A 27,729-nucleotide genomic window follows, 5' to 3' on the forward strand; every position below is an offset into this window, starting at 1 on the left:
ATAAAGGTCCTCGCGTTATTATTAGTAAATATTATTAGTAAAAATCTAGCTCACCTGTAGTGTATGTCAAACCACGTTGAACTCAAACATCGATGCATGCATACGTGATACATGATAGAGAGAGGAACAAATTCGTTTTGGGGGAAGTCGCTTCAAAATGCAATGAAGACAATTTGACTGGGAAGAATGAAAGTGAGAGTTTTGACGGAGAAACTGTGTGAAGAAGCCAAAAGTCATTTCCAATTGAATACGGATATAGTCAGTCAGATAGTCAGCTGGCTATCCTCAGTTGACTATGACTATGCCGAGCTCTGACCTGGAGGGTTAAAAATCTTTTACAAAATGTCAAAATTCCTTCGCAGCAAAAGAGTGATTAATGTTATTTTTTTCATTAAAACGTGATATGTTTTTTGATAAATAGTACATTTAGCTTTACGGCTAAAAAGATTCAATAACTATTCGTCATCTTATGTCATCTTATTCTTTCAGTCCGTGAGATTCGCACTAATCAATCATAACATAATTCAACATGAGAACGTTCTTGAGATGAATCATCATTTTGACCATAGTCGATGCAATCTCTAACCAATGTGAATATGTTTACGCGCCCACTAAGTCGCCCGATTCTGGCGAGCACATACTGCAAAGTGTTTAAAAGAACTAGAAATGTGAGCGCATGTGCTTAGTGTTAGCCAGTCAGTGATTGGCTTTCCGAGAGCTAACAAGCGGGTAAAATAGACCAAAAATCATGGAAAGTAAGTGCGTTCGCTTATTACTGCGGAAATCAGTATCGTGAACAAGTGGTTGCTCGCGAAGATTATAGTTTGTTTTTGTAAAATAGTAGCATCAATGGACTCATCGATGTCTTGCATGCGTTTAGCTTTAATATTGTGTCAATAATGTTCCAGGACGATTTTCGCTCTCAATTAATACATATACTCGTGATATTCAATCAACAGCGAAAATTGTGTACAGTGAATCGTTATATTTTGAACGGTGATTAGGAGATCATTCACTTCCTGAAAGAGTTCAAGTGTTATCAAAACTAAATTTCTGCTCACATAATTAAGTAAGCAGTATTGCATGCGTTGGTGAAAACTAAGTGATAATGGCTCATTCGGGGTTGGTCCGATTTAAATTTCGAACAAAAAAAGTTAGTGATAAGAAGTTGTTACTCAATGGAGAAAACATATGACCGCGTGCAATGTCCCCCCAAATAGAATGAGCGAAGCTCGAAGCAATGTTCCACTGACACAGTTTGATTTTGTGCAATGAATCTAATTGTTTTTGACGTTTCCAACCCATCTTCACAGTGATAGCATCAGCCACGGAAGGAGAAAATGGATGATGTTAATACAAATATTACCAAAAAGCAACAGCCCTTAGATATAAGTACGCAGTTAGACAAGATGTTTGAAATACGATTGTCCCCTCGGCGGCGGAAAGGATTACCACCTTATTCGAGCACCAAGTGGCCGACAGTGCAACTTAGTTTTAGTGCTATAATTGTTATTTTATTCGCCCAACTTTTTACTGGATGCAATGCGGTTCCTAGTAAAGGTGAGTCCCATCTTCTTACTAAAAGCACTCTTGTTCTTAATTGCCATTTATTCATAGTATCTAACCATTGTCTCTCTGTTTGAAGGCAATAAAATTATAACCCCATATTTCTCAATTGAGTGCGATTCCGCTCTACGATTGTGTGTCCTGCATACCCGTGAATTGATTCGTACTCCATTTCTGGTTACGTGCGAGAGCTCTTTGATCAATTATATGCAATTCTTTCTGCTATACATTAGGTTACATCTGAATTATTGTCTAACATTTTAACATATATTGGATGCTTAACCATTTTCCTTTTTTTCAAGTAAATGAAAGAAGTTAGTTATTGAGATCCTGGATAAGTTCTCGCTGGACACTCGACAAAACAGAGTGCGAAGTCGAAAATGTGTTTTTGACATACTGTAACTTCGTGAAAAATTAACGCATACAGATGGGATATACATCATTTTAAAGCTCCAACTTCCAGGTACAAGAATACTTTACTCACATATTTTTATCTTTGTGTGTGTATGTGTAGTGGATAATAACATCGGGATGAAATAAAAAATCTTTTAACCCAATCAACCAGCTTTCATTTGGTTCCTATATCGTTCCTGTAGGACCTTTCCATACAGAGATATTTCTGTTTGAAAGAAAAAATACTCTTTCGTCTTTGATGATGAATAATTCAATAAATAATTATCGCACCGCAAAACGAAAAACAGTTTGAAAATCCAATAAGTTCTGTACAATGTAAATTTATTGTTTTGACGAAAAAAAATGCCATACAAATGAAACACAAATTTCTGCATTACTCGAGAATCAATCAAGCAAATGAAACCACATTTGGCATATGGAGGTTTTAGGGTGCACCCGTGGCCGAGTGGTTAGCGTCTCACATTATCATGCCGGGTGTTTGGGTTCGATTCCCGTTCTGGCCGGAGGATTTTTCGTCAAAGAAATTTCCTCCGACTTGCACTGTGGTCACGCGTATTCTAGAGCTTGCCCCTCGGAATACATTCAAGGCGTGTTATTTGGCTTAAGAAATCTCAACTAAGTATTAATAAATGACGCTAGTTAATGCATATGTTGAGACGGCAAAAGTTCCACAGGGAACGTTAACGCCATTCAAGAAGAAGAAGAAGGTTTTAGGGTGCAATAAATGTTTTTATCATGGTTAGACTCTCCGCCCCCCTCTCTAAGGGGGGCTGCCATACAAATGAAACACAAATTTCCGAATTACTCGAGAATTAATCAAACAAACGAACCAAATTTGGCAGATAGAGGTTTTAGGATGCAATAAATGTTTCTATGGTGGTTAGACACTCCTCCAGCTCTCTAAGAGTGGGCTCATAGTAAGAAAACGTGAATGTTTGAGGTATTGATAACAAAAAACAAATTTGGGGCGGGACGAAGTTTGCCGGGTCAGCTAGTTTCCTATAAAAAAATTGGTGACCGGAATAAATCGCCACAGTAAACAACTGCAACAGAAACAACCGCTTAGAAAAAGTGTAGTAGGCTAGAAATATTTGGCGCGGGAAAAACATCATGTGCCTCACATTTCTATTATAAATTTATTCTCTTGTTCTCGTTTTTCGAAATTTATTCTGAGGACAATGTAATGGGGACGAAGTCCCCATTTGGCGAGGATAAGGAATCGAGGCGGCCCATGCCGCCAAGATGACGCAATCCGAGTCCACCGCCGACCCGCCGTCGGAAGCGGCGGTGTCTCGCACGCAAACCTGGGATCCACTGATTGCCCGGTTAGTTTGAAACATAGGATACGATCCTTTAGCAATGTCCGACCGAGCTCTAGCGAGCGTCGGACGGTATACGTCTGCCCGGGGCGTTACGTTTGCCTGGGGCGATACGTTTGCCCGGTTAATTCTTGTTTTGAAATACAATACCGCGCCACAATATTTATAGCCTACTACACATTTTATAAGCGGTGGTTTCTGTTGCAGTCGTTTTCTGTGGCGATTTATTCCGGGAACCAAAAAAATTGTATCTAGGACACGACCGCAGATTTACGACGAAGAACTACCCAATTATATTATGCAATCCACTTGTTTACCACTTCGAATATTATTTTAGAATCGAGCCCATCAAAACTTGGCAGTTAGGGCGTTTAGATAAAGATGGGCAAACCGTTCATGAACTGTTCAAACGAACTAGTTCACCAAAAAGAGTGAACGAACAGTCGTTCTTATTTGCTGGGCAACAGTTCACATGAACTGCTTACCCAGTTCAGAACGAACTGTGTACGAAGACCGCTGGCGGAACTGTGTATACAGTTCAGAACGAACTGACCGCTGGCTGAACTGTGCGTACAGTTCAGAACGAACTGTGTATGGTGTTCGGTGTATAAGAGGAAGGCGAGCGAACGAGTGATAGATGAATGCTGCTGTAAGGTAAATCAAACGAAATTAACGAATGGAATCAAACGATAGCCCCATGAAATAACAAAAATAAGATGTCAGTATTGTCGTTTTCACAATAAAACGCAATATCTCAGGATACGATGGATCTTAAATTGGATTGTTCGATTTTCTTTTTTTTCAATTGCATATTTTTAAGATGAGGGTAAATATTTCAGTAAGATATGCAAATCTACCTTACAACAAAAAATACAGTTGAAAGCGAAGCGAGTCAAACAGTATTTTTCAACAGTAAATAAAAATTTTTGTCGCTGATATGAAATGTGTTTATATTATATCATATTGTGCTCGATTATTTCGAGAAAGACTTTCGCGTTTTGGTACAGTTTTGCTATAGCAATTATTGCAAAACATTGAACAAAAGCAGCGCAACGCTAGTTTGTACTGAAAATAATGAATCACGGCTCAAACTAAATAAACATTTCAAAATCATAGTTTGATTTTCTATTCTGTTAAGATATTTTTAACAAAACTCGGACATTTAATTATTGCTAACAAACAGCATTTTATGAATGAAAAGAACAGTCCTACATAACATCTCACACTTTTTTATACATGCTTTGGCATATCCCTCCAATGTACGAAAGAGCGAGTGAACTGCTGAAAAGAACTAGTTCACTTAAGTGAACGGTTGGTCACTGAACGGTTCATTAAGGTGAACCGTTTTGCCCATCTCTACGTTTAGATAACACTTGACATTTTACAGTTATTCAATTGTTCATCTCATAAACATAATATTTTATTAATAGACGCGTATAAATATTTCCTATCAATTGATGCAAACATCTTTCCGATCTGTTAAGAAATGTTCGAGTTATAAGCATTCAAAACACGGGTAGGATTAGCACACAAATCGGCAGAACAAATGTATGGGAAAAAGGAAGTTATTCCAGTTTTCATGAATTCAAACCGTTTAGATATTAGCGAATTGTAATGTATAGCATATCAAACAAATCTTAGAGAATTTCCGATTCGATTGGTATGCAAATCATGAGAATTCGTTCACAGTGAAAATAGTCATTAACGTTAACTTTATTTCATAAAAACGTGACCTGTTTTCTGATTTGGTACCCTTCCTGAAAGACGTAGTTCTACGTCAAAAACGATACCATTGTTTCGATAATGCTTCCTATTTTCCGAATGCAAACTGTCGAGCTTCACGTGCTACTCTCTCAATCAGATGTTTTTTTCCCTTTTGTGTTTATTTTCAAGCTAATTAGCATTTTAGTTGTAACAGAGCCAAATTTTAATCGTGTACATGTCACATGTTTATCATATCTATAAATAGAACATTACACAGTAGCCATTTAGGCGTAAGATTATAAGAGAATTACAGTTAGACCACCGGACAGTGGAGACAGTTGATATGATCATTGTTGTGTTATCAATAGAACAGCAGCCCGATGTTTCTTGTAGAGCAGAGCAGTTGTATGGATGAACCAATCTTTATTCGACCGTGGATCGATCTCCATCGCTGATGATTGTTGCGTGGACGTAGTTATTCTGTAACAACACAAATATGGTCAAATTGAGGGCCCTGAGTCTTGAACTCACGATCGATCGCTTACTAAGCGAACGCGCTACCAATGTGGCAACGAAGACCCTCAAGTGTCCCTATGTTGTATCCATCTTATTTGATGTTGAACGCCAAATTTTATTTGAACTGTCCCTCATTCCCATCTGTTTAATAGTAGTCGTTAGTCGTAGGTAGTCATTTAAAACTTTAAAACTACATGGTTCAGAAGGCTCCTAACCGCGACGAAAGGCAAAACATGGTGGGGAAGACGCGAGCCCGGAAGCTGTACACCGAAATGCTGACGAAGCCGCATTGCCTGGTAATGGACGACGAAACCTACGTCAAAGCGGACTTTCGTCAGCTGCCGGGCCTGTTGTTCTTCTCCGCAGAGGACAAATTCAGCGTTTCGGAGGAGATTCGCAAGCAGAAACTATCCAAGTTTGCCAAAAAGTACATGGTGTGGTAAGCGATCTGCTCTTGCGGAAAGCGGAGCGCCCCCTTCGTGATGACCGGCTCGGTAAACGGGCAGGTTTACCTTAAGGAGTGCCTACAGAAGCGCTTACTACCACTATTGAAGCAGCACGAGGGCCCGACCATCTTCTGGCCGGATCTCGCTTCGTGCCACTATTCAAAGGACGTGTTGGAGTGGTACGAAGCCAAAGGAAATGAACCCTCCCAACGCGCCGGAGCTTCGCCCAATAGAGAAATATTGGGCGATTATGAAGCAGGCCCTCCGGAAGAACCCAAAAGTTGTCAAATCGGAGGCGGACTTCAAGAGAAAATGTATTTCTGTTCAAAAAAAACTACAACCTGACGTTGTACAGAACCTTATGGACGGGGCAAAGAGGAAGGTGCGAGCATACGGACTTGGGCTCGAAGTATGAATAAAAAGAAAATGCCAAAAGTTGTTTAATAGTTTTTATTTTACTGTCTAAAATTTTCAAAAGGATCGGTCTACTGGGCGAATTTCTACAGCGTTTTTTCCGTGATGCAATTTGATGTGACACACCCTTTAATTTGTCCAGTTGCGAGTTTGTGTGAATTTATTGGCTGGTTGCTTGGTAGAAGCTCATAGTACTGATTTCCTTTGATCTCACCAGACACAGAGTACGACATTCTACGAGTGAAGACCGGCTTTGGGTTTAGTTATTGCCAATTCATTTACACTCACCCTGAGATTTTTCCGCTCAACCATGTTGTAAATGATTCTTTTTCAACACTCATCACCATTTAAATTTGGAATATTGGTGAATATACGGTTTTGGAATCATATAATCCAGGGATTCTCAAAGTGATCGATATCGACCCCATGGGGTAATCCAACTTAAGAAGAGTGACTAACATTTTAGTAAAAAGTATTATTGAAAGTACTTGAATAGATAGATGATAAACGAAAGAAAAATTATTCATTATACAATTGCAGACCAGAAAGCTTTCCTATGTAGAATTTTATGACAGTTCTTATGCAATCAGGAAAACTTTGTATATTTATTATGGACTAGCTGACCCGGCAAACTTCGTGCTGCCCAAATTTGTGTTTTGTTATCAATACCTTGAAACATCCAATCGCAAAACTGTTCATTGATTTATCTTCTAATCGACCCCGTTGAATTTACCTTTTACTATTCTTCTTTCCCCTGTTGGGTGTGAAGCACTGCGTCCATTATTTTGAACTATTGTGGTATACCCCTTTTTTATACTACACTTCAAGCTTATCTACTACTTATTGATGGAGGAGTAGACTGAAAGCTATAGCGTGATAGGTGCCAGACAGGAATAATCTGTTTTATAAAATTTATAACCCTGATCGGTGACGCAGACCAAATTTCCTTGGGCTCCAGAATAGCTTTATCAAGGTGTTGAAGTCTGCGTCTAGTTAAAGCTCCGCAGTTACAGAGCAAATGTTCCGAGGTTTCACTTTCGGCATTACAAAAGCGGCAAATATCATCTTGTGCTAAACCTATGTTCTTAAGATAGTATTTACTCGGGCAGTGTCCTGTCACAAAACCAGTGAATGTGCTTAAGTCTTTCTTATTAAAGCTTAGCAGCTGTTGAGTAATTTTAATACTCGGCGTAATAAATTTTTTCGTCTGTTTAAGTTTTGCAGCCATCCAATTGGCTGTCACTTCCCGGTCTTCCCATTTTTTCAGCTCGCTTTTCAACACACAGTCGGAGAGTCCACAGAATGGTTCTGGACCAGTGAATGGTAAGTTTGAGCCGTTCGTGGCAAGTTCATCTGCTCGCTCGTTGCCGTCTATACCGCAATGACCAAGAATCCAGTACAATTGTACCGAACTTATTTGACTTAATTGCAGTAAAAGGGAAATGCATTCCCAGACAATTTTTGAAGAGCACTTGAAGGCATTTAGAGCTTTAAGTACCGCTTGACTGTCAGAGAATATGCAGATGTAAGCATGTCTATACTTTCTTTTGAGGCAGACATTTAGACATTCTATTATTGCAGCTATTTCTGCCTGAAAAACTGTTGACCAGTTTCCCATAGCCACAGAGATTTTTGTTCTGGGGCTATACACTCCAGCACCTGTTCTGATTCCCATTTTCGACCCATCAGTGTAGAACATGATTGAACCATTACGAACGTTGGGGCCACCTTCATACCATACTGAGCGAGAATGTTCGATCACTCTGTATGAAATGTCATAATTGGTCCTAGGTTCCATCCAATCATTGTGCATCTCTGAGGCTGGTCCAATGGGTAAAAGATTCAGGATGCTCAAGTGACCAGTTTTGTCCCCGTCTAGTATTTGTTTCCATCTTTTAAGCTTTAGAGCGCTTTTTTAGCCTCTAGCTGAACATATTGGTTCAAAGGTAACATGTGAAGGATAGCCTCAAATGCCTTTGAGGGTGTACTTCGCATTGCTCCAGTAATTGCAACGCATGCTAGTCGTTGGAGTTTGTTTAGCTTTTTTGTAGCTACAGTCTCCTTAGTCTTTGGCCACCATACAAGTGTGGCATAGGTTATCCTAGGCCGCACAATTGCAGTGTAGACCCACATAACCATTTTTGGCTCAAGGCCCCATGTTCTTCCTATCATTTTAGAGCAAGCCCATAGGGCTGAGTTGGCCTTGCTGATTATTGAATCAAAGTGCGCATTCCAGTTTAGTTTGGCATCTAAGATTACACCTAGATATTTCACTGAAGCGCTGCTTTTTATTTCCTCTCCCCCAAGATGTAGAGACTGCAGATGCAGTTTTTTCTTTTTGGTGAACGGAATATTTGTTGTTTTTGAGGGATTTATGCTCAGACCTTCTGTGATACACCAAGATTGTGTAAAGTTTAAGGCCATCTGCATTCTGCTCGATAACACGTCTTGTGGTCAGGTCTTGTGGGGTGCCATCGAGAGAGCATTTTGTGTCGCCATTATAGCCAGGATTTGTATTCGAGTGGACAGATGTAGATCCCGGAAAGTGAGTCTTCATCAGTAAGTCTAGTATGTCTGAGGGAGTTTTTGTAAACGAACCGTCGTTCTTTTTAAGGGAACCTAGCCCGTTTGAGTGGTCTTTTGCCAGAGTCTTATTGAGTCTAGCAACGGTTGGAGTACTTTCAATGCTTTCGCAGTTATATACCCAGTATTTTCGTTTGGATCGTCTCAGTTCTCTGCTGTACTCAGTTAGAGCCGTTTTGTATTGAGACCAGTAATTTTTGCTCTGTTGAACAGTTTCTGCACTGTTTTGCGAAGTCTATCAAGACTATCGTTTCGTTTAATTCTTTCGAAGCTGATTCAAGCTGCTGAATCGACCGTATTTTTGAGTTTAGAGTTTTTGACTCGAATTCAAGGGAATACCGATCCCAGTTGTTTTATTTGGGATCTCGGTATTCTCGCTAAACTGTCATGCCACCATCCCATTCAAAAACAATATGTCTATGATCAGACAAAGACGCCTCTTCGGAAACGTGCCAGTTATAAATCTTGTCAAAAATAACCGGGCTACACAGCGTTAGGTCTAAGACTTCTTGTCTGATTGCGTTTATGAATGTTGGTTCATTTCCTTTGTTAGCAATATCTATGTTGTTTGACGAGAGAAATTCTAAAAGACACTCACCTCGGTCGTTAATGTCGGTACTTGCCCACATTGTGTGATGAGCGTTGGCATCACATCCGATGATGAAGTCCTTGTTGATTTCCCTACCTCTCGTGGGGGAACCTCTGGAACGTCGCCAGGAAAGTAAGCCGACGCAATAACGATGTCGGATCTTCCTTTGGCGGTTGGTACTTCCTCTCTGATTGCGACGATGTCCCTTTGAATGAACTCTGTAATAAGAAAGCATTTAATGTTTGCATTTACTAAGACAGCAGCTCTTGGGGAGTCATGTTTGTCATCGTAGAACAACTTACATGAACCTGTTTGAATACCTAGTATTCTTCCTTTGTGAACCCAAGGCTCTTGGATAAGAGCTAGATCCACAGCGTCTTTTGTAAACCTCCTGGATAACACGCTCGACGCTGCTTTAGCGTGATGGAGGTTTATTCGCAAAATTTTAGTGTTCTGCATTAGGTTGGGTTGACCGATCCGGGAGTTTATTTGGGAGAATCGGAACCCCATCTGTTTTGTTGAAATTATGGTCAGGTTTTTTGCTTGTTCCAGTGTCCATGCTCGTTTTGGATCTGGCGTGATGGGGGTTTGAAGAAACTCACCTTTTTCACTTGACGTAGTTGAAGTTCCTACCCTTTTTACGATTGCTTTTAAGTTTGAACCGCTTGGGCCAGGAACAGTCAGATTGTCAAGTTCCTTGTTTTTCGGAGGAACTTCTCGAGGAAACTTCGATTTACCAGAAACCCTGCTGATGACTATTCGAGCATTTTGTGGCTCCTCAAGTATGGAGTCACTGGGCTCTGACGACTTCAGATTACCTGGGTTTTTGGAGTTATGAAGTTTCTCGTTTCTTGACACCAGATCTCCTTCGAGCACACTGGAGTTTTTTTTGAGTTACTATCAAGTTTCTAGTACTTCTTCCAAATCTCATCATTATAATATCAGATTATTTTCAGACACAATTCTCGTTCAAGATTTTCAACCACTTGCAAATAATATGTTTCTCCGTTACAGGGAATAAATGTTTGATACAGAAAATATGATAGAATAAAACAGACCCCCCCTCCCCTTCCATTCTTAGAGAGGGGGTGGAGTGTCTATTCACCATAGAAACACTTCGTGCCCTCTAAAATATTCACATGCCAAATATGGTTCAATTTGCTTAATTAGTTCTCGAGTTATGCAGAAATTTGTCTTTTATTTGTATGGGAGCCCCCCTTTAGAGAAGGGGGAGGAGTGTCGAACTACCATAGAAACGTTTATCGATCCCTAAAACCTCTATATGCTAAGTTTGATTCCATTTGTTTGATTAGTTCTCGAGTTGTTCAGCACCCTTCCCCCCTCTCTTTACAGAGGGGAAAGGAATGTCAAACCACCATAAAACCTCCATATGCCAAATTTGGCTCCATTTATTGCACCCTAAAACCTTCACATGCGAATTTTCATTTAATTTGATTGATTATTTCTCGAGTAATGCATATATTTGTGTTTCATTTGTATGGCAGCTACTCCGGGGTTAAAGTTGGCAAAGTATAGAATAACCTTTATGCCATGCGCAAATGCTACGGATACTCACAAATTGCCGATGTTTATAATTGGAAAAACTAAGAACCCATAGGGCTTTCAAAAACGTTCAAATTCCTGTTGAATATGCCGCTTCGAAAAATGTATGGAGAACTCGCGACATATTTCAGAAGTGGTTTTACGAGTCTTTTGTACCTAATATTCGACAACGTTCCAGTATCGTTTCCAACATAAGCTGATTTCGGATGACGGCTTGATTCAACGATCTTGGAAAAATATAGGCTGGATAGTTGGTACTGTTGCACGAAGACGACATTCTTTTGCGTATGTTGTTCAATTTCCAAATGGACATCGACACAGTTGAAACAACAAAATACCCCGAGGAAGAATTCTGCGTTGATGAATACTCAGACGCATAGAGGAAGAAGGAGATGACGAACATTTCTTTGAGAAACAAGGAGACGAAGATTCGATTTTTGTGGACATCGTACTTCCACGTCCAGCATTGACCCGAACCCACCAAGTCGCTCAAGAACCGCAGAGGCAGCCCATGGTTTCCATCGACCTTCACCTTGAGAAAGTAACATTTCAATGACACCAAGGGAGAAAACAACGGATTGCCAAGGGGTTGGGGGCACACGCAGATGAGGCCAGAAATGTCGTATGCACCTATTATGTTCAGCAATTGACTACTTTTTGGATTCCAAGTTGTTTGAGGTTCAATACTGGAATAGCCACCCGGGAGTATTCGGAACGCAACCGGGACAGATCCGCATCTGGTCTATGACGACCTTAACACTAGATATGACCACCAATGGACTAGTTTTTAAATCCCGAGTAATTCGAGATGGCACATGACGGGCATAGTACGGTTTTAAGCACTGCTTTGATCATGCCCATTATATTACCGGAACATGTTCCGGCCATATTCCGGATCCAGCTGACCGATTCCAGTCATTTATATTGGCAACATAAGGATCATATTATCTTTCGTTTGTTGAGCTTCAATTGTTTGAATGAAGGACGAGAAAACTAAAAAACATGGTTTAAGAAAAACCGTTCGTTTTAGGCACATGTGCCAAAATCGAACCGTGCCAAAAACGAAACGTGCCAAAATCGATCGGGCTCTGTATAGACAACGGGTACTGATACTATGTCCCTTCGAGTTAAAAAGCGTGCTGTTGTTGAATGTGTAAATGTATACACTGAAGTTTAAGCCAATTCAATACTCTTTTCATCTCCCGAAACGTGCTCCCTACAATTTTTTTTATTTAATCCACCCAAAAATGCATTAACTGCACATCAGACAATGAGGTGGAAACAGCTGTCAAGTATTGGATTCATGAAAAGTCAGAAGAATTCTTCACTGACAAAATTTTAAAAAAATATTCACGTTGGGTGAAATTTGTTATCGTTAATGTGCTATTCCAAATGAAATCGAACTAGGAATGCAGATTTTAAAAACTTGTATTTTTGATTCAAACGAAAGCTTGTATTCCGTTTGGGTTGGAGGAAATATGAGTTTTCCACAGCAGTTGGGAGTTTTTTGACTCAAGTGTAAATTTTGAAAAGGGCGTATCGTTTTTAGTAAGAGAAATGTTTGATAATTTATATCTCAAAAACTATGAGTCCAACCGAAATAGTGTCTTAGAAAAAGTTATAGAATATTGATGTCCAAACGTGAAAAAAAACTCAGGAAAAAATTAGTACTTTTTTAAATTACAAAAAAACCTTTAATTTGCAATATCTAAAATACATATTTTGTAATTTTTTAATTCTTTCATATAAAAAAGAAGTCATGTAGAAAATTTAAAAAAAGAGTACAAGATGATAAAACTGTTTTTGACGAACTTTGTGGAACATAAAATGTTTATTTATTTTCGAAACTTTAAATTTTTGTATGTTAACAATCATTTTTAGCCACAAATTATGAATCCTGATGTGATTTAAAATAAAAAAGCTCATTATCAATCTCCTTCTAAATGCAGCCATTCTCGAGATATTAGGCTGTAAAAAAAGTCCTGCGGTATTTTTTTTAAATTTTCATTTGTTCATAAAATTAGTTACAATCATCTGTTTTTAGTCAAATATGCGCCGTTTTGTTCGATGACTTGTTCCCAACGAGATGCCAACTTCATAATACCCCTGTTATAGAAGCTTGCTTCCTTATAGGCAAAAAACTCGGATAGCCAATTTTCACAGGCCTCTTTTGTGGCTAACTTCTGACTACCTAGCTCGTTCGCCATGGACAAAAACAGGTGGTAGTCACTTGATGCAAGGTCCGGAGTATACGGCGGATGCAAAAGAACCTCCCATCCGAGCTCCCGGAGCTTCTGGCGCGTCACCAAAGAAGTGTGTGGCCTGGCGTTGTTCTGATGGAAGACAATGCGGCCTCTGTTTATCAAAGATGGCCTCTTCTTCATGAGTACTACCTTCAAGCGGTCCAGTTGTTGGCAGTACAGGTCCGAATTGAGCGTTTGGCCATAGGGAAGCAGCTCATAATAGATTATTCCTTGACAATCCCACCAAACACACAGCAGAACCATCCTGGCCGTTAATGAGGGCTTGGCCACCGTCTGAGCCGCTTCAGCGGGCTTCGACCACGACCGTTTGCGCTTCACGTTATCGTAAGTGACCCACTTTTCATCGCCAGTCACCATCCGCTTCAGAAACGGGTCGATGTTGTTGCGATTCAGCAGCGATTCACATGCGTCGATACGGTCAAAGATGTTTTTTTGCGTCAACGTGTGTAGCACCCATACATCGAGCTTCTTTGTGAATCCAAGCTTCTTCAAATGGTTAATAACGGTTTGATGACTTATCCCCAGCTCTTGGACGATGCTACGGCTGCTACCATGCCGGTCTTTCTCGGCTAATTCAGCGATTTTGTCGCAATTTTCGACGACAGGCCTTCCGGAGCGTGGCGCATCTTCGACGACCTCTACACCAGAACAAAAACGTTGAAACCATCGTTGTGCGGTGGAAATGGAAACTGTATCAGGTCCATAAACTGCACAAATTTTATTGGCAGCTTGAGATGCATTTTTGCCTTTGTCATAGTAGTACTGTAAAATAGGTCGGATTTTCTCTTTATTTTGCTCCATATTTGTGACACTACAACTCACGAACGACTTAACCAAACAAAACACTGCCAAGGACTATATTATAACGCGCAAAAATACCTTTCCAACAAGCTATAAAGGGTGTGTCACATCAAATTGCATCACGGAAAAAACGCTGTAGAAATTTAATTTTTAGGAATTATATCTTCAGCTTTCGCTTATAATCAGATAAGAGTGTATAGATCACGTTGGCCATGCTTCACTGTCAATTTTTCGTAAATTTGGAAAAATTTCGTCGAACGAAAAAGAGCGTCGTGAATTAATCCTGTGCACTCATTTCGAGAATCCGGAGTTGTTACATCGGGACATCGGTAAGATGCTGGGAATCGTCCAATCCACGGTCAGCAGAGTACTAAAACGATACTTCGAGAACCTAACCATCGACCGGAAGGTGAAGAGCGGCAAAAATGGATGCTCCGTCAGTGAAAAAGTTCACAAGCGCGTAGTTGAGCAGTTTAGACGTGATCCGAGAAGTTCGGTCCGGGATGTCGCCAATAAGCTGAATTTGTCAAGTTCATTCGTCCAGCGGACCAAGCAGCGGGAGGGCCTGCGTACATACAAGGTTCAGAAGGCTCCTAACCGCGACGAAAGGCAAAACATGGTGGGGAAGACGCGAGCCCGAAAGCTGTACACCGAAATGCTGACGAAGCCGCATTGCCTGGTAATGGACGACGAAACCTACGTCAAAGCGGACTTTCGTCAGCTGCCGGGTCTGTTGTTCTTCTCCGCAGAGGACAAATTCAGCGTTCCGGAGGAGATTCGCAAGCAGAAACTATCCAAGTTTGCCAAAAAGTACATGGTGTGGCAAGCGATCTGCTCTTGCGGAAAGCGGAGCGCCCCCTTCGTGATGACCGGCACAGTAAACGGGCAGGTTTACCTTAAGGAGTGCCTACAGAAGCGCTTACTACCACTATTGAAGCAGCACGAGGGCCCGACCATCTTCTGGCCGGATCTCGCTTCGTGCCACTATTCAAAGGACGTGTTGGAGTGGTACGAAGCCAACGGGGTCACCTTCGTGCCAAAGGAAATGAACCCGCCCAACGCGCCGGAGCTTCGCCCAATAGAGAAATATAGGGCGATTATGAAGCAGGCCCTCCGGAAGAACCCAAAAGTTATCAAATCGGAGGCGGACTTCAAGAGAAAATGGATTTCTGTTAAAAAAACTACAATCTGACGTTGTACAGAACCTTATGGACGGGGTAAAGAGGAAGGTGCGAGCATACGGGCTTGGGCTTGAAGTATGAATAAAAGGAAAATGCCAAAAGTTGTTTAATAGTTTTTATTTTACTGTCTAAAATTTTCAAAAGGATCGGTCTACTGGGCGAATTTCTACAGCGTTTTTTCCGTGATGCAATTTGATGTAACACACCCTTTAGTATGACTCGATACAATGAATACAACTAGAACTATGCGCTTACAACGACACCTCGCGGAAATACCGCAGGACTTTTTTGACAGCCTAATATTTAAAAAAATATTTCTAATTTATTGTCTTTTTTATAGTGAATTAGCCTTTTTTAATATGTTTGTCGTGTTATGCCGCCATGTTCATGAAATTGAAAGTTGCGTTGAAGAACACTATCGCTACGTTTTTTATTAATCCACTTGTCTTCAAATGTTTTTAACGTAACTCCTAAACATACGAGGGGAGTCCGATATGTACTTAGCGCACAAAAAAAAATTGGAAAAGTGGCGATTTATTTCTCAACATAGTCTCCTTTTAGCACGATACACTTGACCCAGCGATGCTCCAACTTCTTTAATCCATCTGAAAAATACGTTTTCTCGAGGTAAACCTACGTGGTGGCGATGACCTCCTCATTCGACTCAAATTTCTGCCCGGCGAGTGACAAATTTGGAAACAAAAAAAAAAGTCGCACGGGGCAAATCTGCAGAATACGGTGGATGGGGCAGCAGTTCGTAGTGCAATTTGACCAATTTGGCCGTGGCTACGGCGGAATTTCTATTTTTTACATTTTTCTAAAATCCGTGGACTCGCCCACTCACGGTCAAAACTAATCTACGAGTCCGATTCGGCTGAAATTTTGACAGTAGCCGTTTACGAGAATGTACTACACGTTAGGGGTAGTGGGGGCAAATTGGTCACCTGCTTATTTTGTAGTATAACTATTGAATATAGATACCGTATTGATAGTCACCTTATGTTTGATGAATTTAATGACTTTTGAGTCACCCTGTACTTCAGTAGAGCTTATTGTTTGTTCCCAGCTTCCAAAGAAAACAACATCAAGCTCAATTGTCCCATGTGGATATTCTAAGCATAACTGTCCCATCATGTATCTTTTCTAAATCCATAATTATTGAATCGGTTAAGGTACACGAATTTCATGTCACGCTTTCAGCAGGGCTAATGTACTCATTTCTGGTTTGGAGGAACGAACTAATTCTCAAACAAATAAAAAAAAAGATTAACAGAACACGTGTACACATTGTTACCGAATGCCTAATAACAATAAGATTTATTTTCTGCAAATGTGTTGTAGATCACTCTCTGCGCTGATGTTTGATGTTTTCATGCATAATCTTTCAGAAAAATACTAAAAACTTATTGTTTGCTTCCGGTATTAAGAATAACAACATCAAGTTCAATTGTCCCATGTTGATATTCTAGGCATAACTGTAACACCATAATTTTTTCCCGTAATCAAGATTGATCGATCAAAGTGAGGGGATCTTTTCACATTTTATTAAATAATAGTTTACTGCTTATAAAAACCCCTGTGTATTGGTAAACTGAAATGCTTGAAGCTTCTGGTAGACAAATATGATAGAAAACATTGATTGTGTTTTTCTCAGCTGCTGATTTTGGAACATGGGACAAATATGCGTAGCTCGTCAGTATAGCGAGCTCCCTATTACTAATTACATGTTCACTCTACTCTATTGTACAACTAAGTACTACATTATATAAATAAATTTATTTCCGTTGCAGAAGGGCTTGTGGATTTCATTGAGGAGTTTGAAATTCCCAAACTGCCATCCGGCGTTACACCCGTTCCCGGCATGTGCAATGAATCCCGCAACGAGTACCAGTCGTATCCAGCTGCGGCCTACAACCTTAACCAGGACACGGTCCTAAGTGTGGGAACGGGTCAAATTTTCCCCACTGGCTTTCCTCAGGATTTTTCCCTGTTGGTTGTATTGCGCGCAGCCCCGAATCAAGTTCGGGTGCCCCTGTTTTCGATATATTCCTCCGAATCGGAAGAAGTACTTATGCTGATGGTCGGAATGGAGGTTGCCTTGTACTATCAAGATACCGACGGCAACCCAGAGGAGGAAAGTTTGATCAGTTTTGGGACCAGCATTGACGACGGACGATGGCATCGGTTGGGGGTCAGCGTTAAGGGAGATTCTGTCACCCTTATTATGGATTGCAATACGCAAATCACACGGCCACTTAAAAGAACAGCAACTTCAATCATTGCTACCGATGGATTGGTCCTAACCGGCATGCAACTCAGTGAGGAAGATGGCTTTTTCACTGTAAGTAAATGAGGTTTCTAGAAAATCCATTCACTGAAGACTATGTTCGATCAATTTTTAGGGAGACCTACAACTGTTTATGATAGCGAATACACCGGACGAAGCCTATCACATTTGTACAAAATATGCTCCAGACTGTCTCGGTTCTGGCGCATATGGATCAGTGCACGTCACGTCTGGTATCCATAGTACGTCAATTCACAGTTCATCAATATCCAACGGATCAACTACTTCGTATCGGCAAAGCCTAAACTCTGGAAGTTCATTAGATCAAATGAACAGAGCTGCCGTGGCTTCTGTATCGTCGATAAGCGCATCCGCTGGAAATCAACAACACACAGGCCATCGAGAGTTTGTGGATCTATCCGGGGATGTGGAGGGTCTTGAAATTATAGGCGAGGACGATGATTATTACAACAATCTTGAACTGGAGGGAGAAACCAAACGACATACTACTACAAGCACGCAGAGAACTATCGAAGAACGCTACGATGTGGAGGCTGAAAACTTAACGTCCTATGATGGCTACGATCGATATGGTAGGAGACCGATTCTTCCTCTTCCGGATCCAGAGTTTGATTCGTCGGCATCCAGTAATGGCCGCCCCGAAGGCGAAGGACCTGATCACGAAGCTGAGCTCGGTGGTGATCCTACAGTTGGCATTTCCGAGGTATGGATATCGTCAATGTATCATTCTATCGCTATAATTGTTTTTCATTTCAGGATACATCAGTTTCTCTACCGGGTCTACCGTCAAGAAATCATAGCGGTGTGATCGTACGAACGGTGGTGGGACCAAGAGGTATTCCGGGTGAGCCCGGACCGAAAGGTGAACCCGGTCGGGATGGTTTACCCGGTCAGGGTGGACCATCAGGTCCGCCCGGTCATGTGTTTATGATTCCCCTAAGCCAAACGGGCAATGAAAAAGGTCCTGACTCTGGGGCTGAAGCATTTCGTCAGCTACTGTCACAGCACATGATGGCAATGCGAGGACCCGATGGTCCTATGGGGTTGACTGGTGTTCCGGGACCGGTTGGTCCGCCTGGCCCGGAAGGAACGAAAGGTGAACCGGGCGATATAGGAGAACCAGTGAGTCTAGCATACGTATACGTGTTTACTTATGTTTACTAACTACCTGTAACGAACAGGGTCCACGTGGGCTGCGTGGAGCCATCGGATTACCTGGACGCGAAGGCAGACGAGGAAGAGCCGGCAGGGATGGTGAACGAGGTGCTGTAGGACTACAGGGCTTGAAAGGAGAACCCGGCCCCGTTGGATTACCAGGTATTCCCGGGGAAAAGGGAGATCGTGGACGGACAGGAAATGCTGGAGAGAAAGGTGCTCAAGGTCATGAAGGAATACAAGGAGAGGATGGTCCACCGGGGCTGCCAGGTAAACAAAACGAAAACATGTTAGATTTCCAAAACAAATTGTTTAACTTTTCGAAAGGTCTACCTGGGGAACTGGGTCCGCGTGGGTTCACGGGGCCACGTGGCTTTCCAGGCCCAACTGGGAATCCAGGTATTCCAGGAACAGAAGGGTTACCAGGAGTAAAAGGAAACCCAGGTCCCCAAGGCCAACCTGGAGCACCGGGTCAATCAGGACCAACAGGCCCTGTGGGACCTCCCGGGCCCCAAGGGAATATGGGTCCACCAGGTAAAATAATAAAAGAGGAATACTGAGAATTATTCTAATCTCTAAAGTTTTCTAAAAGGAATTCCTGGACCCCATGGAAAGCCAGGTTTACCAGGATTGCCAGGGGCTGATGGTTCTCCTGGTCGTGAAGGTAACCCGGGGATTGTTGGCCCGAAAGGAGATATGGGTCCACAGGGTGTCCAGGTATATAAAAACTACGTCAAATGCTTGAACACAGTTAACTTTTACAATATTATGCAAACAGGGTTCCATTGGTTTTCCTGGTAATCGTGGCCCGAAAGGTGATGATGGGGAGAGAGGTGTTCCGGGGGATAAAGGAGATAAAGGGGAACGAGGTCATGATGGTGAAAAGGGTGACATGGGACCTTCTGGGGAAAGAGGTCCTACCGGACCACAGGGTGTATCTGGTATTGAGGGACCAGAAGGACCAAAAGGATTCGAGGGTCCACGAGGGGAACCTGGACTGATGGGTTTGTCGGGAGAAAAGGGTAAACAGGGCATTCAAGGGTTCCCTGGATATGCTGGTGCAACTGGTGATAAAGGCGATAAAGGGTCCGTTGGCCTTCTTGGTTTACCGGGTGATAAAGGAGAAAGGGTAAAACTTCTGTTAGTTATTTGCATACTGAATAAATATCATCAACCTACATATAGGGCAACGCGGGTTTACAAGGAGACCGTGGTGAGGTCGGACCAAGAGGATTCAGAGGTACAAGAGGTCGAAGAGGAGCAGATGGAACACCTGGGCCGAAGGGTGATACTGGTCAGCCAGGTGCTCCTGGAGTGCAAGGCGAAATAGGTCCTCAAGGTTTAGAAGGTCCACGAGGGTTCATTGGTCTTCCTGGACCACAAGGGAATAATGGAAAAGACGGCCCCCAGGGAATACCAGGCGAACGAGGACCACCTGTACGTAGCTGTTTATCATTGTACTGCTCAGTATTGAATTCAATAAATTTTATGTTTAGGGAGAGAATGGAAATCCAGGCCCAATAGGAGCTCCAGGTGTGATTGGACCCCAAGGATCGACCGGAGAGCCGGGACCTGTCGGAGAACCTGGAATACCAGGATTGCCCGGCATGCCAGGTGAACCTGGAGTTCCGGGTGATACTGGCAAAGAAGGACAAGTCGGACCTCCTGGGCCTCCGGGGAAAAATGGACTACCAGGAGGACAAGGGTTACCTGGATTCCCAGGAGAGCGTGGTGCAATGGGAATGCCCGTAAGAATATATTTGCTATCCGAATTTGAAGCATCCATATTTTAAATATTCTCCTCTCAGGGATTTCCTGGATTGAAAGGCGAAATTGGACTACCAGGTCAGCCGGGACCAATAGGGGATAAAGGTCAACCAGGAGAACCGGGGAAAGAAGGACCACCTGGCCCTGAGGGACGAAGAGGACCACCGGGTGCTACAGGTCCGATCGGATTAAAAGGAGAACGTGGGGAAATGGGTCTGATAGGAGCTATCGGTCGTGATGGTCTTCCTGGCCCACGTGGATTAACAGGACCACCAGGGCCACAAGGTCCGCCCGGAGAAGATGGTGATAAGGGCGATGTAGGGTCTCCCGGCGAGAAGGGTTTCAAAGGAACACAAGGTGAAGCGGTACGTGAGTTCCGGTACACGCACTCTTGAAGTTACATTTATGTTCACTCTGCTTGTTCATAGGGACCGGTCGGTTCTCCTGGAGCACAAGGCAGTCGCGGCGAGCCGGGTGCAGTTGGGCCTCCAGGCGAGAAAGGCCCACCGGGAGAGATGGGTCGAGCTGGTTCGAAAGGCGAGGATGGGCCAACGGGTCTACCTGGAGCAGCGGGGCCTGCCGGACCACAAGGAATGCCAGGGCCTCCAGGTATGAAAGGAGGTCGTGGAGATGATGGACCGGTTGGGCCAAACGGTCCTGTTGGTCCCCCGGGTGAACCCGGCAGAAGAGGACCTCGAGGAGCTGATGGTCCCTCGGGAGCTACTGGTCCACCAGGGCCTCAAGGTACGAGTGTTTATCCATAGGTAAGCAAATGGAATAAACCTTGTTTTTGTTTCAAAAGGTCTGGCTGGCGAACCTGGAGCGCAGGGTCCACCTGGACCTGTGGGTCCAGAAGGGAAGGAAGGCGAAAAAGGCAATGTAGGACCGAAGGGAGAGGAAGGGAAAAGTGGTGCACCAGGCCCCCCTGGAAAACGGGGTCCAGCTGGACCCGAAGGACCGAAAGGCGTGGTTGGCGTCCCCGGTTTTCCTGGTAATCCAGGTGAACCAGGTGTTGTGGGTCCTAAGGGTGATATCGGAAAAGATGGAGAGGATGGAAAGCAAGGTATAGATTACAATTTGTGAATAATGCCAGAACTATCACATTTACCGTTGATTCCATAGGTGAACCGGGGCAAACGGGTGAACCAGGACCTGCTGGTCTGCCGGGTGAAGTTGGCCCACCAGGTAAAATGGGACCAGAAGGACCAGCTGGATTACAGGGGACACCAGGACTTCCGGGTGAGAAAGGTGATCGTGGATTGCCTGGGCCGCTAGGAAACATTGGTCAAACAGGCCCGCAAGGTATGCCGGGAGCTCAAGGATTGCCGGGATTGCGAGGATCACCTGGACCTTCGGTAACTGAACTTAAATCTTTGTTTATTCCGCGATTTAACGTGTATTTTACGCCTTCTTAGGGAGAAATCGGTCCAGTAGGTAAACCAGGTGAAACGGGACCACCGGGTAAGGCTGGCGAAACGGGGGCAAGAGGACAAAAGGGCGATCGAGGAAAGCGAGGACCTAAAGGTCACAGAGGAGAACTTGGAATGGTGGGTTTGAAGGGTGACACAGGAGAAAAAGGTGACAAAGGCATCAAAGGCAATTCTGGTCCAGAAGGACCAAAAGGACCTCCGGGACCGATGGGACTAATTGGTTTGAAAGGAAATGATGGACCTCAGGGAGCACCTGGGCTTGAAGGATCGTTGGGACCGAAGGGGTCTGAGGGAGTGGCAGGAATGAGAGGTGATCCAGGTCTGCCAGGCCCACCAGGTCCTCCAGGTCCCCCGGCGGAGGCTCCTCTTATTCCTCCCGAATTGTTGTTCAGGATGAGTGAGTTCTCTATTACTAAGGGCGAAGACAGAATGAAACGAGACGTGGAAGATGTACTGGAAGAGGAAGATGACTTCGACGAAGAACTACTGAAAATCGAACCGAAGAAAAAGAAAAAAAAGAAGAAGGTTAAGGATGATCTGGGTCCAAAGTTCTTGGACATGTATAGCTCGATCTATTCGATGCGACAAGAGCTGGATCGCATGAGGAAGCCAGTTGGAACTAGGGAAAATCCGGGGCGAACTTGTCGAGATTTACACTACGGTCATCCACAGTTCACGGACGGTAAGTAGATAATTCAGAAAGGCGGAAACGTTTCTTCCTGACTTATACGCTTACCATACAGGCTGGTACTGGATTGATCCAAACCTCGGAATGGCAGATGACTCTGTCTACGTTTTCTGTAACATGACAGCCGAAGGTGAAACCTGCGTTTTCCCAGATCTGCACAGTTCACAGATGCCCAATATTCCTTGGAGGAAGGAAAATGACAGAACGGAATGGTACTCGAATCTCAGAGGAGGTTTCAGGGTATATTTACTATGGTTGAGGGTAAGAACATGTAATTAAATCTCGCTGTTTTTTCACAGATTTCATATGAAACAGTGGGCGTCGTTCAGATGACATTCCTGCGATTACTATCACAAGGAGCGTATCAAAACTTCACGTACACCTGCATGAATGGCGTTGCTTGGTACAGTACTGAAGAGGAAAATTATGACAATGCCATCCGATTCCTGGGCGATAACGAGATAGATATTGGTTATGAAAACACAAAACTGCGACCCAATGTGCTGGCCGATGGTTGTAAAACTGGCAAATCGAAGAGCGAAACCGTCTTCCAGATTCGTACCAATAAACTACAGTATCTGCCGATAATCGACTTTTATCCGGTAGACTATGGTCAACCTCAGCAAGCATTCGGCTTCCAAGTGGGACCGGTGTGCTTCAAATAAATAGAATAACTCGAAAACCAATGCTACACTGAATGGTGACGATTGTATTTGCGAACAATTAAGCATTTTCTGTACAGCATAAAAGTATTCCTATAAATTGTAACTTATTTTATGATAGACAATTAAGTAAACTAGCAAATACACTCATACACACAATTAGGATAAACTGGGGAACTACATTACTCTTAGGATAGAATGAAACTACAAAGGACTGAATAACATCATAAGTCAGGAGGGAATCTACGATAAAAACATCATCTTAGTTGTAAACTATATACTTGTTGTATGTACACACACGAAAATACACTCATACAATCACTGCCGAAGACCTGATTCTGTTTTTTTTTTTAAATAAAACGATTCTAAGCCATTTTATGTTGCTTTATTTATTTTTTTCAAATTTTGTTCAAAATTATTACATCCGACAATTTGTTGTCTAAATGAATTTGGATGTGGCGTAAAAACTCAACGGTATTTATCATTGATCCAATGGCTCTCGTTGAGTGCGACAACAAAAAGCTTCAGCACATTGGCTGAAGTCAAATTATCCGTAGTATTCATTGAAACGAGCTGACACGAGGTGACAGATGACAGTTGTATTATAGTGTATTTGTTTCTATTATTTATGTGGTGAGAAGGGTTGCTAGGAAAATGATTTATCTAAGGTTTGATTTACAGTTGAGTCAGGTTAAGCCCAAGACCAACTTGTACTAAAAAATTTTAGTTGAGTATAGCTCTAGGCCAAAACAGTTGAGTCGGGTGGAGTCCAAGGCCAACTCATAAATAAAAAGTACCACACTGAATATAAATCACGTCAAAAAAGTTGAGTCGGGTCAAGCCCAAGACCAACTTGTTCATTTCAAAAAGTTGAGTCGGGTAATGCCCAATACCAGCAAATAAATAAAATTTATTTATGTGGTCCAATGTTCAAAGCAAGCAAATACAAGTGAATGGATAAAAGAAATAAACAAACATTTAAAAAAATGAATTAATTAAATATTTACAGAAAAACAGCCAGGTAGGTACATCACGTAGTGTTGTGGAAGAAACAAAAGTGGTAAGGTTATGCAGGGGAAAGCGGCATCAATTTTTTTTTGCATTTGCAGAGAATTCGCCCCTCAACAGTCTTCAGAAAACTCAGCGCTGCGCTTGAGTTTTATTTTCATCAGCGCGCGTTCAAAGCAAACACGTATTCTCTCTTGGTGCGAAGTGCACACAATTCATAAACTGTCGTGTTTATGAATTGTGTGCGCAAAATGTACCCGGCGCAGAATTCACATACCAAACATCTCTTCTCACTTGTGTGATGCGTGCCTCATTCTATACACACACATACACATCAAATTCTAGCGCCCGCTTTGTCTTCGCTCATTTGCTTATATTAATGGCTTATATTAATTTTTAACAGTTACAGTTTCGGGGATTTTGTTTATAATGAACCATATCGACAAGAAAACAAGAAAAAGAAAAGGAAGTTCCTAGAAATCCTTTTATATCATCTTTTTATGCCCCATCTAAAAAAAAGCATTAATTCTTAATTTACCAAGAATACAGCATATAAGAATATTAGAAATATGCAAACTTTATATTCCAAAATCTTTATCATCTGATAATTATCTAAAAGGTCGTTATACATTCTTCTCTTCGATAAAAGACCCGAAAAACACGCAACAACTGCATGAAATGTAAAAAATATGTTTGTTTCGAGCATGCAGTTATGCAATGTTCTGATTCTTACTCCAATGAAACCACAATCTATTAATACGCTTTTATGTTATTTTATAGCTTCTTATACTTATACTTATACTTCAGTTGCTTACTTTTTATTAATAAGTGTGAAGCATTCTTATATTTACTGTACAGGTTCCTCAATGTAGTCGGTATAAACATACAGTGAAATCACCCGACACAGGGATAAAAATATTGAGTATGACTTACCGGCTCGACAGTTGTCTGTTGTGAGAGGAAATGATGCCCAATGTATGGCTAACTAGTGTTGCCAGTATATAATATCAACATCACTGTTATACTGTCAACTGCGAGGGATAGGACGTTGTGTCTTTCACGCACCTCACATTAAGAGTGAAAAATTCGAATTTCGTTATTTGTGTTGGAGTGTCAAAAATTACTCTGTCTTGAGGAGGCTGATTTAGATGACTATTAAAACTTAATAAAGACGACAAAAACATATGTTTTGGAGTTTTTCATTCATGCATACCCTCGTCTTCAAATAAATGAAAACGAAGCCTGAAAAATACACAATAGCAACATTACAGAGAAGTTCAATTTTCGGTCTGTGACACCGTGCGCGAGTATACGTGTTATGATTTTGCACGCGAGTACAGGAGGGTTAAGCAAAGCATAAAACCAACAGCGCGTCTCCATACGTCTCCATACGAACCATGTGAAGAAAAATATCTCAACAGAGAGAGAGTAATCCAGATTCAAGCGCGCAGTATAGAAATCCGGCGCAAAATTCAGCGCAAAACTGGGCGCAAGAATGGTGCTGACAACCAAACATTTCATCTGTGTTTCGGAGCGTGCTCATTCGGCAGAGCGCAAGTGTACACAAGGAGTGGGAGCTCAACTGGGTAAAAAATCTTGTTGCGCATCAGCGCCGAGTTGCATTCTGAAGACTGCCCCTCAACATACGCAAAGCGGAGTTAGAGTAGAGTTTCTTTTTCTATTCCTTTACTCTAAATTTATTCTTATTTTTATGCAAACGTGTATTCTAGAACTTACCACTCAGAATACATTCAAGGCGTGTTATTTGGCATAGAAATCTCAACTAATCTATATATATAAAAATGGAGTGATGTCTGTCTGTCTGTTTGATTCTTATAGACTCGGAAACTACTGAACCGATCGACATGAAAATTGGTATGTAGGGGTTTTTGGGGCCGGGGAAGGTTTTCGTGATATTTTGAGACCCCTCCCCCCTCTCTAAGGGGGGGGGGGGGGTCGCTGCCATACAAATGAAACACAAATTTCTGCATTACTCGGAAATTAACCAAGCAAACGAAACCAAAGTTGGCATGTGAAAGTTTTAGGGTGCAATAAATGTTTCTATGATGGTTAGACAGTCCTTCCCCCACTCAAAGGGGGGGCTGCCATACAAATGAAACACAAATTTGTGCATTACTCGAGAATTAATCAAGCAAATGAAGCCAAATTTGGCATGTGGAGGTTTTAGGATGCAATAAATGTTTCTATGGTGATAAGATACTCCTTCCCCCTTTCTTAGAGGGGGCTGCCGTACAAATGAAACACAAATTTTTGCATTACCCGAGAATTAATCAAGCAAATTAAACCAAATTAGGCATATGGAAACTTTAGGGTGCAATGAATGTTTCTATGGTGGTTAGATACCCCTCCCCCCTCTCTTAGGGGTGGTTTTCGTCTGCAGAAAATAAGGTTTTCATTGTTATCGAGTAAGTTTTTGGGTTTTTTTTTCGTTACGTGAATGTTTTGGCATCACTTCTCTTTCAGTTTATCGAATCAGCGGTGAAGTTTTTTAATTTTTACTCCAGGAATATTGACGAAAATAAAATACTCATCAAGTCGGGTAAGACGGACACTCCACCGACAAAAGACAAACATTTTGTTTCGAAAACAATTTGATTATCTCCTTCTTTTTTTATTAACAGATGCCCACTAGCTACGTTTGTAAGTGCAACCACATATCATGGACGAATCAGCAGAGTAGTTTTTCAAACGTAATCCGAATTGGTCATTCCGAATACCGGAAGCTATTTTAGACATGAAAAAATTATTTTAGTCCAGCTTTTTTGTTAGATTATCTTTAAGGCATATTTGAAGACCTCCAAAACTTATCGAGTACATTAACTTGAATCTTCAGTTAGTGTTCGTCCTTCCCACCCCAAGTGTCCATATTTCCCGCCATGTGTCCGTCTTTCCCGACTCCATCTTATTTTCGGACACATTCATTTTTCAGAATTTTTACCTCAAAGACAAATGTTATTATAGAAAGAGACCTAGACTATCAATTTCTGTGAAATAGCTGTATATGTTTGTGAAATTCACGAAAAAAATCAACTTTCTCTTAGGCTGTCCGTCTTTATCACCCCTACTATGTACAAATCCCTAATTCGACCGGTAGTTCTCTACGGGCACGAAGTATGGACAATGCTCAAGGAGAACTCACAGGCATTTGGTGTTTTCGAACGCCGAGTGCTCAGAACAATATACGGTGGCGTACGGGAAAAACGGAGTATGGAGAAGGAGAATGAACCACCACTGATCCAACTGATCCAGGAAGTCGCCTAGGCTGGACGAGTGCGATGGGCAGGTCATGTTGCGAGATTGTCGGACAGCAGCCCTGCAAAGATGGTGTTC

The 27,729-nt window shown here is 42.1% G+C and overlaps 1 protein-coding gene across 1 annotated transcript; it reads left to right on the forward strand.

Annotated features, from left to right (window-relative positions):
• The first annotated feature begins 646 nt into the window (after positions 1-646).
• LOC129776784 (collagen alpha-1(XI) chain-like) lies at positions 647-23,736 on the forward strand. Its single transcript, XM_055782632.1, has 18 exons — positions 647-755; positions 1,314-1,560; positions 17,151-17,701; positions 17,763-18,371; positions 18,425-18,790; positions 18,850-19,093; positions 19,151-19,357; positions 19,416-19,540; positions 19,602-19,952; positions 20,009-20,260; positions 20,320-20,571; positions 20,632-20,955; positions 21,019-21,334; positions 21,393-21,653; positions 21,713-21,945; positions 22,006-22,702; positions 22,764-22,948; positions 23,008-23,736. The coding sequence occupies exons 2-18, from the start codon at positions 1,341-1,343 to the stop codon at positions 23,371-23,373; spliced, it is 5,559 nt and encodes a 1,852-aa protein (XP_055638607.1). The 5' UTR covers positions 647-755; positions 1,314-1,340; the 3' UTR covers positions 23,374-23,736.
• Positions 23,737-27,729: the final 3,993 nt, after the last annotated feature.

The sequence above is a fragment of the Toxorhynchites rutilus genome, chromosome 3 (genome assembly GCF_029784135.1).
Source record: "Toxorhynchites rutilus septentrionalis strain SRP chromosome 3, ASM2978413v1, whole genome shotgun sequence".
Classification (NCBI taxonomy): Eukaryota; Metazoa; Arthropoda; class Insecta; order Diptera; family Culicidae; genus Toxorhynchites; species Toxorhynchites rutilus.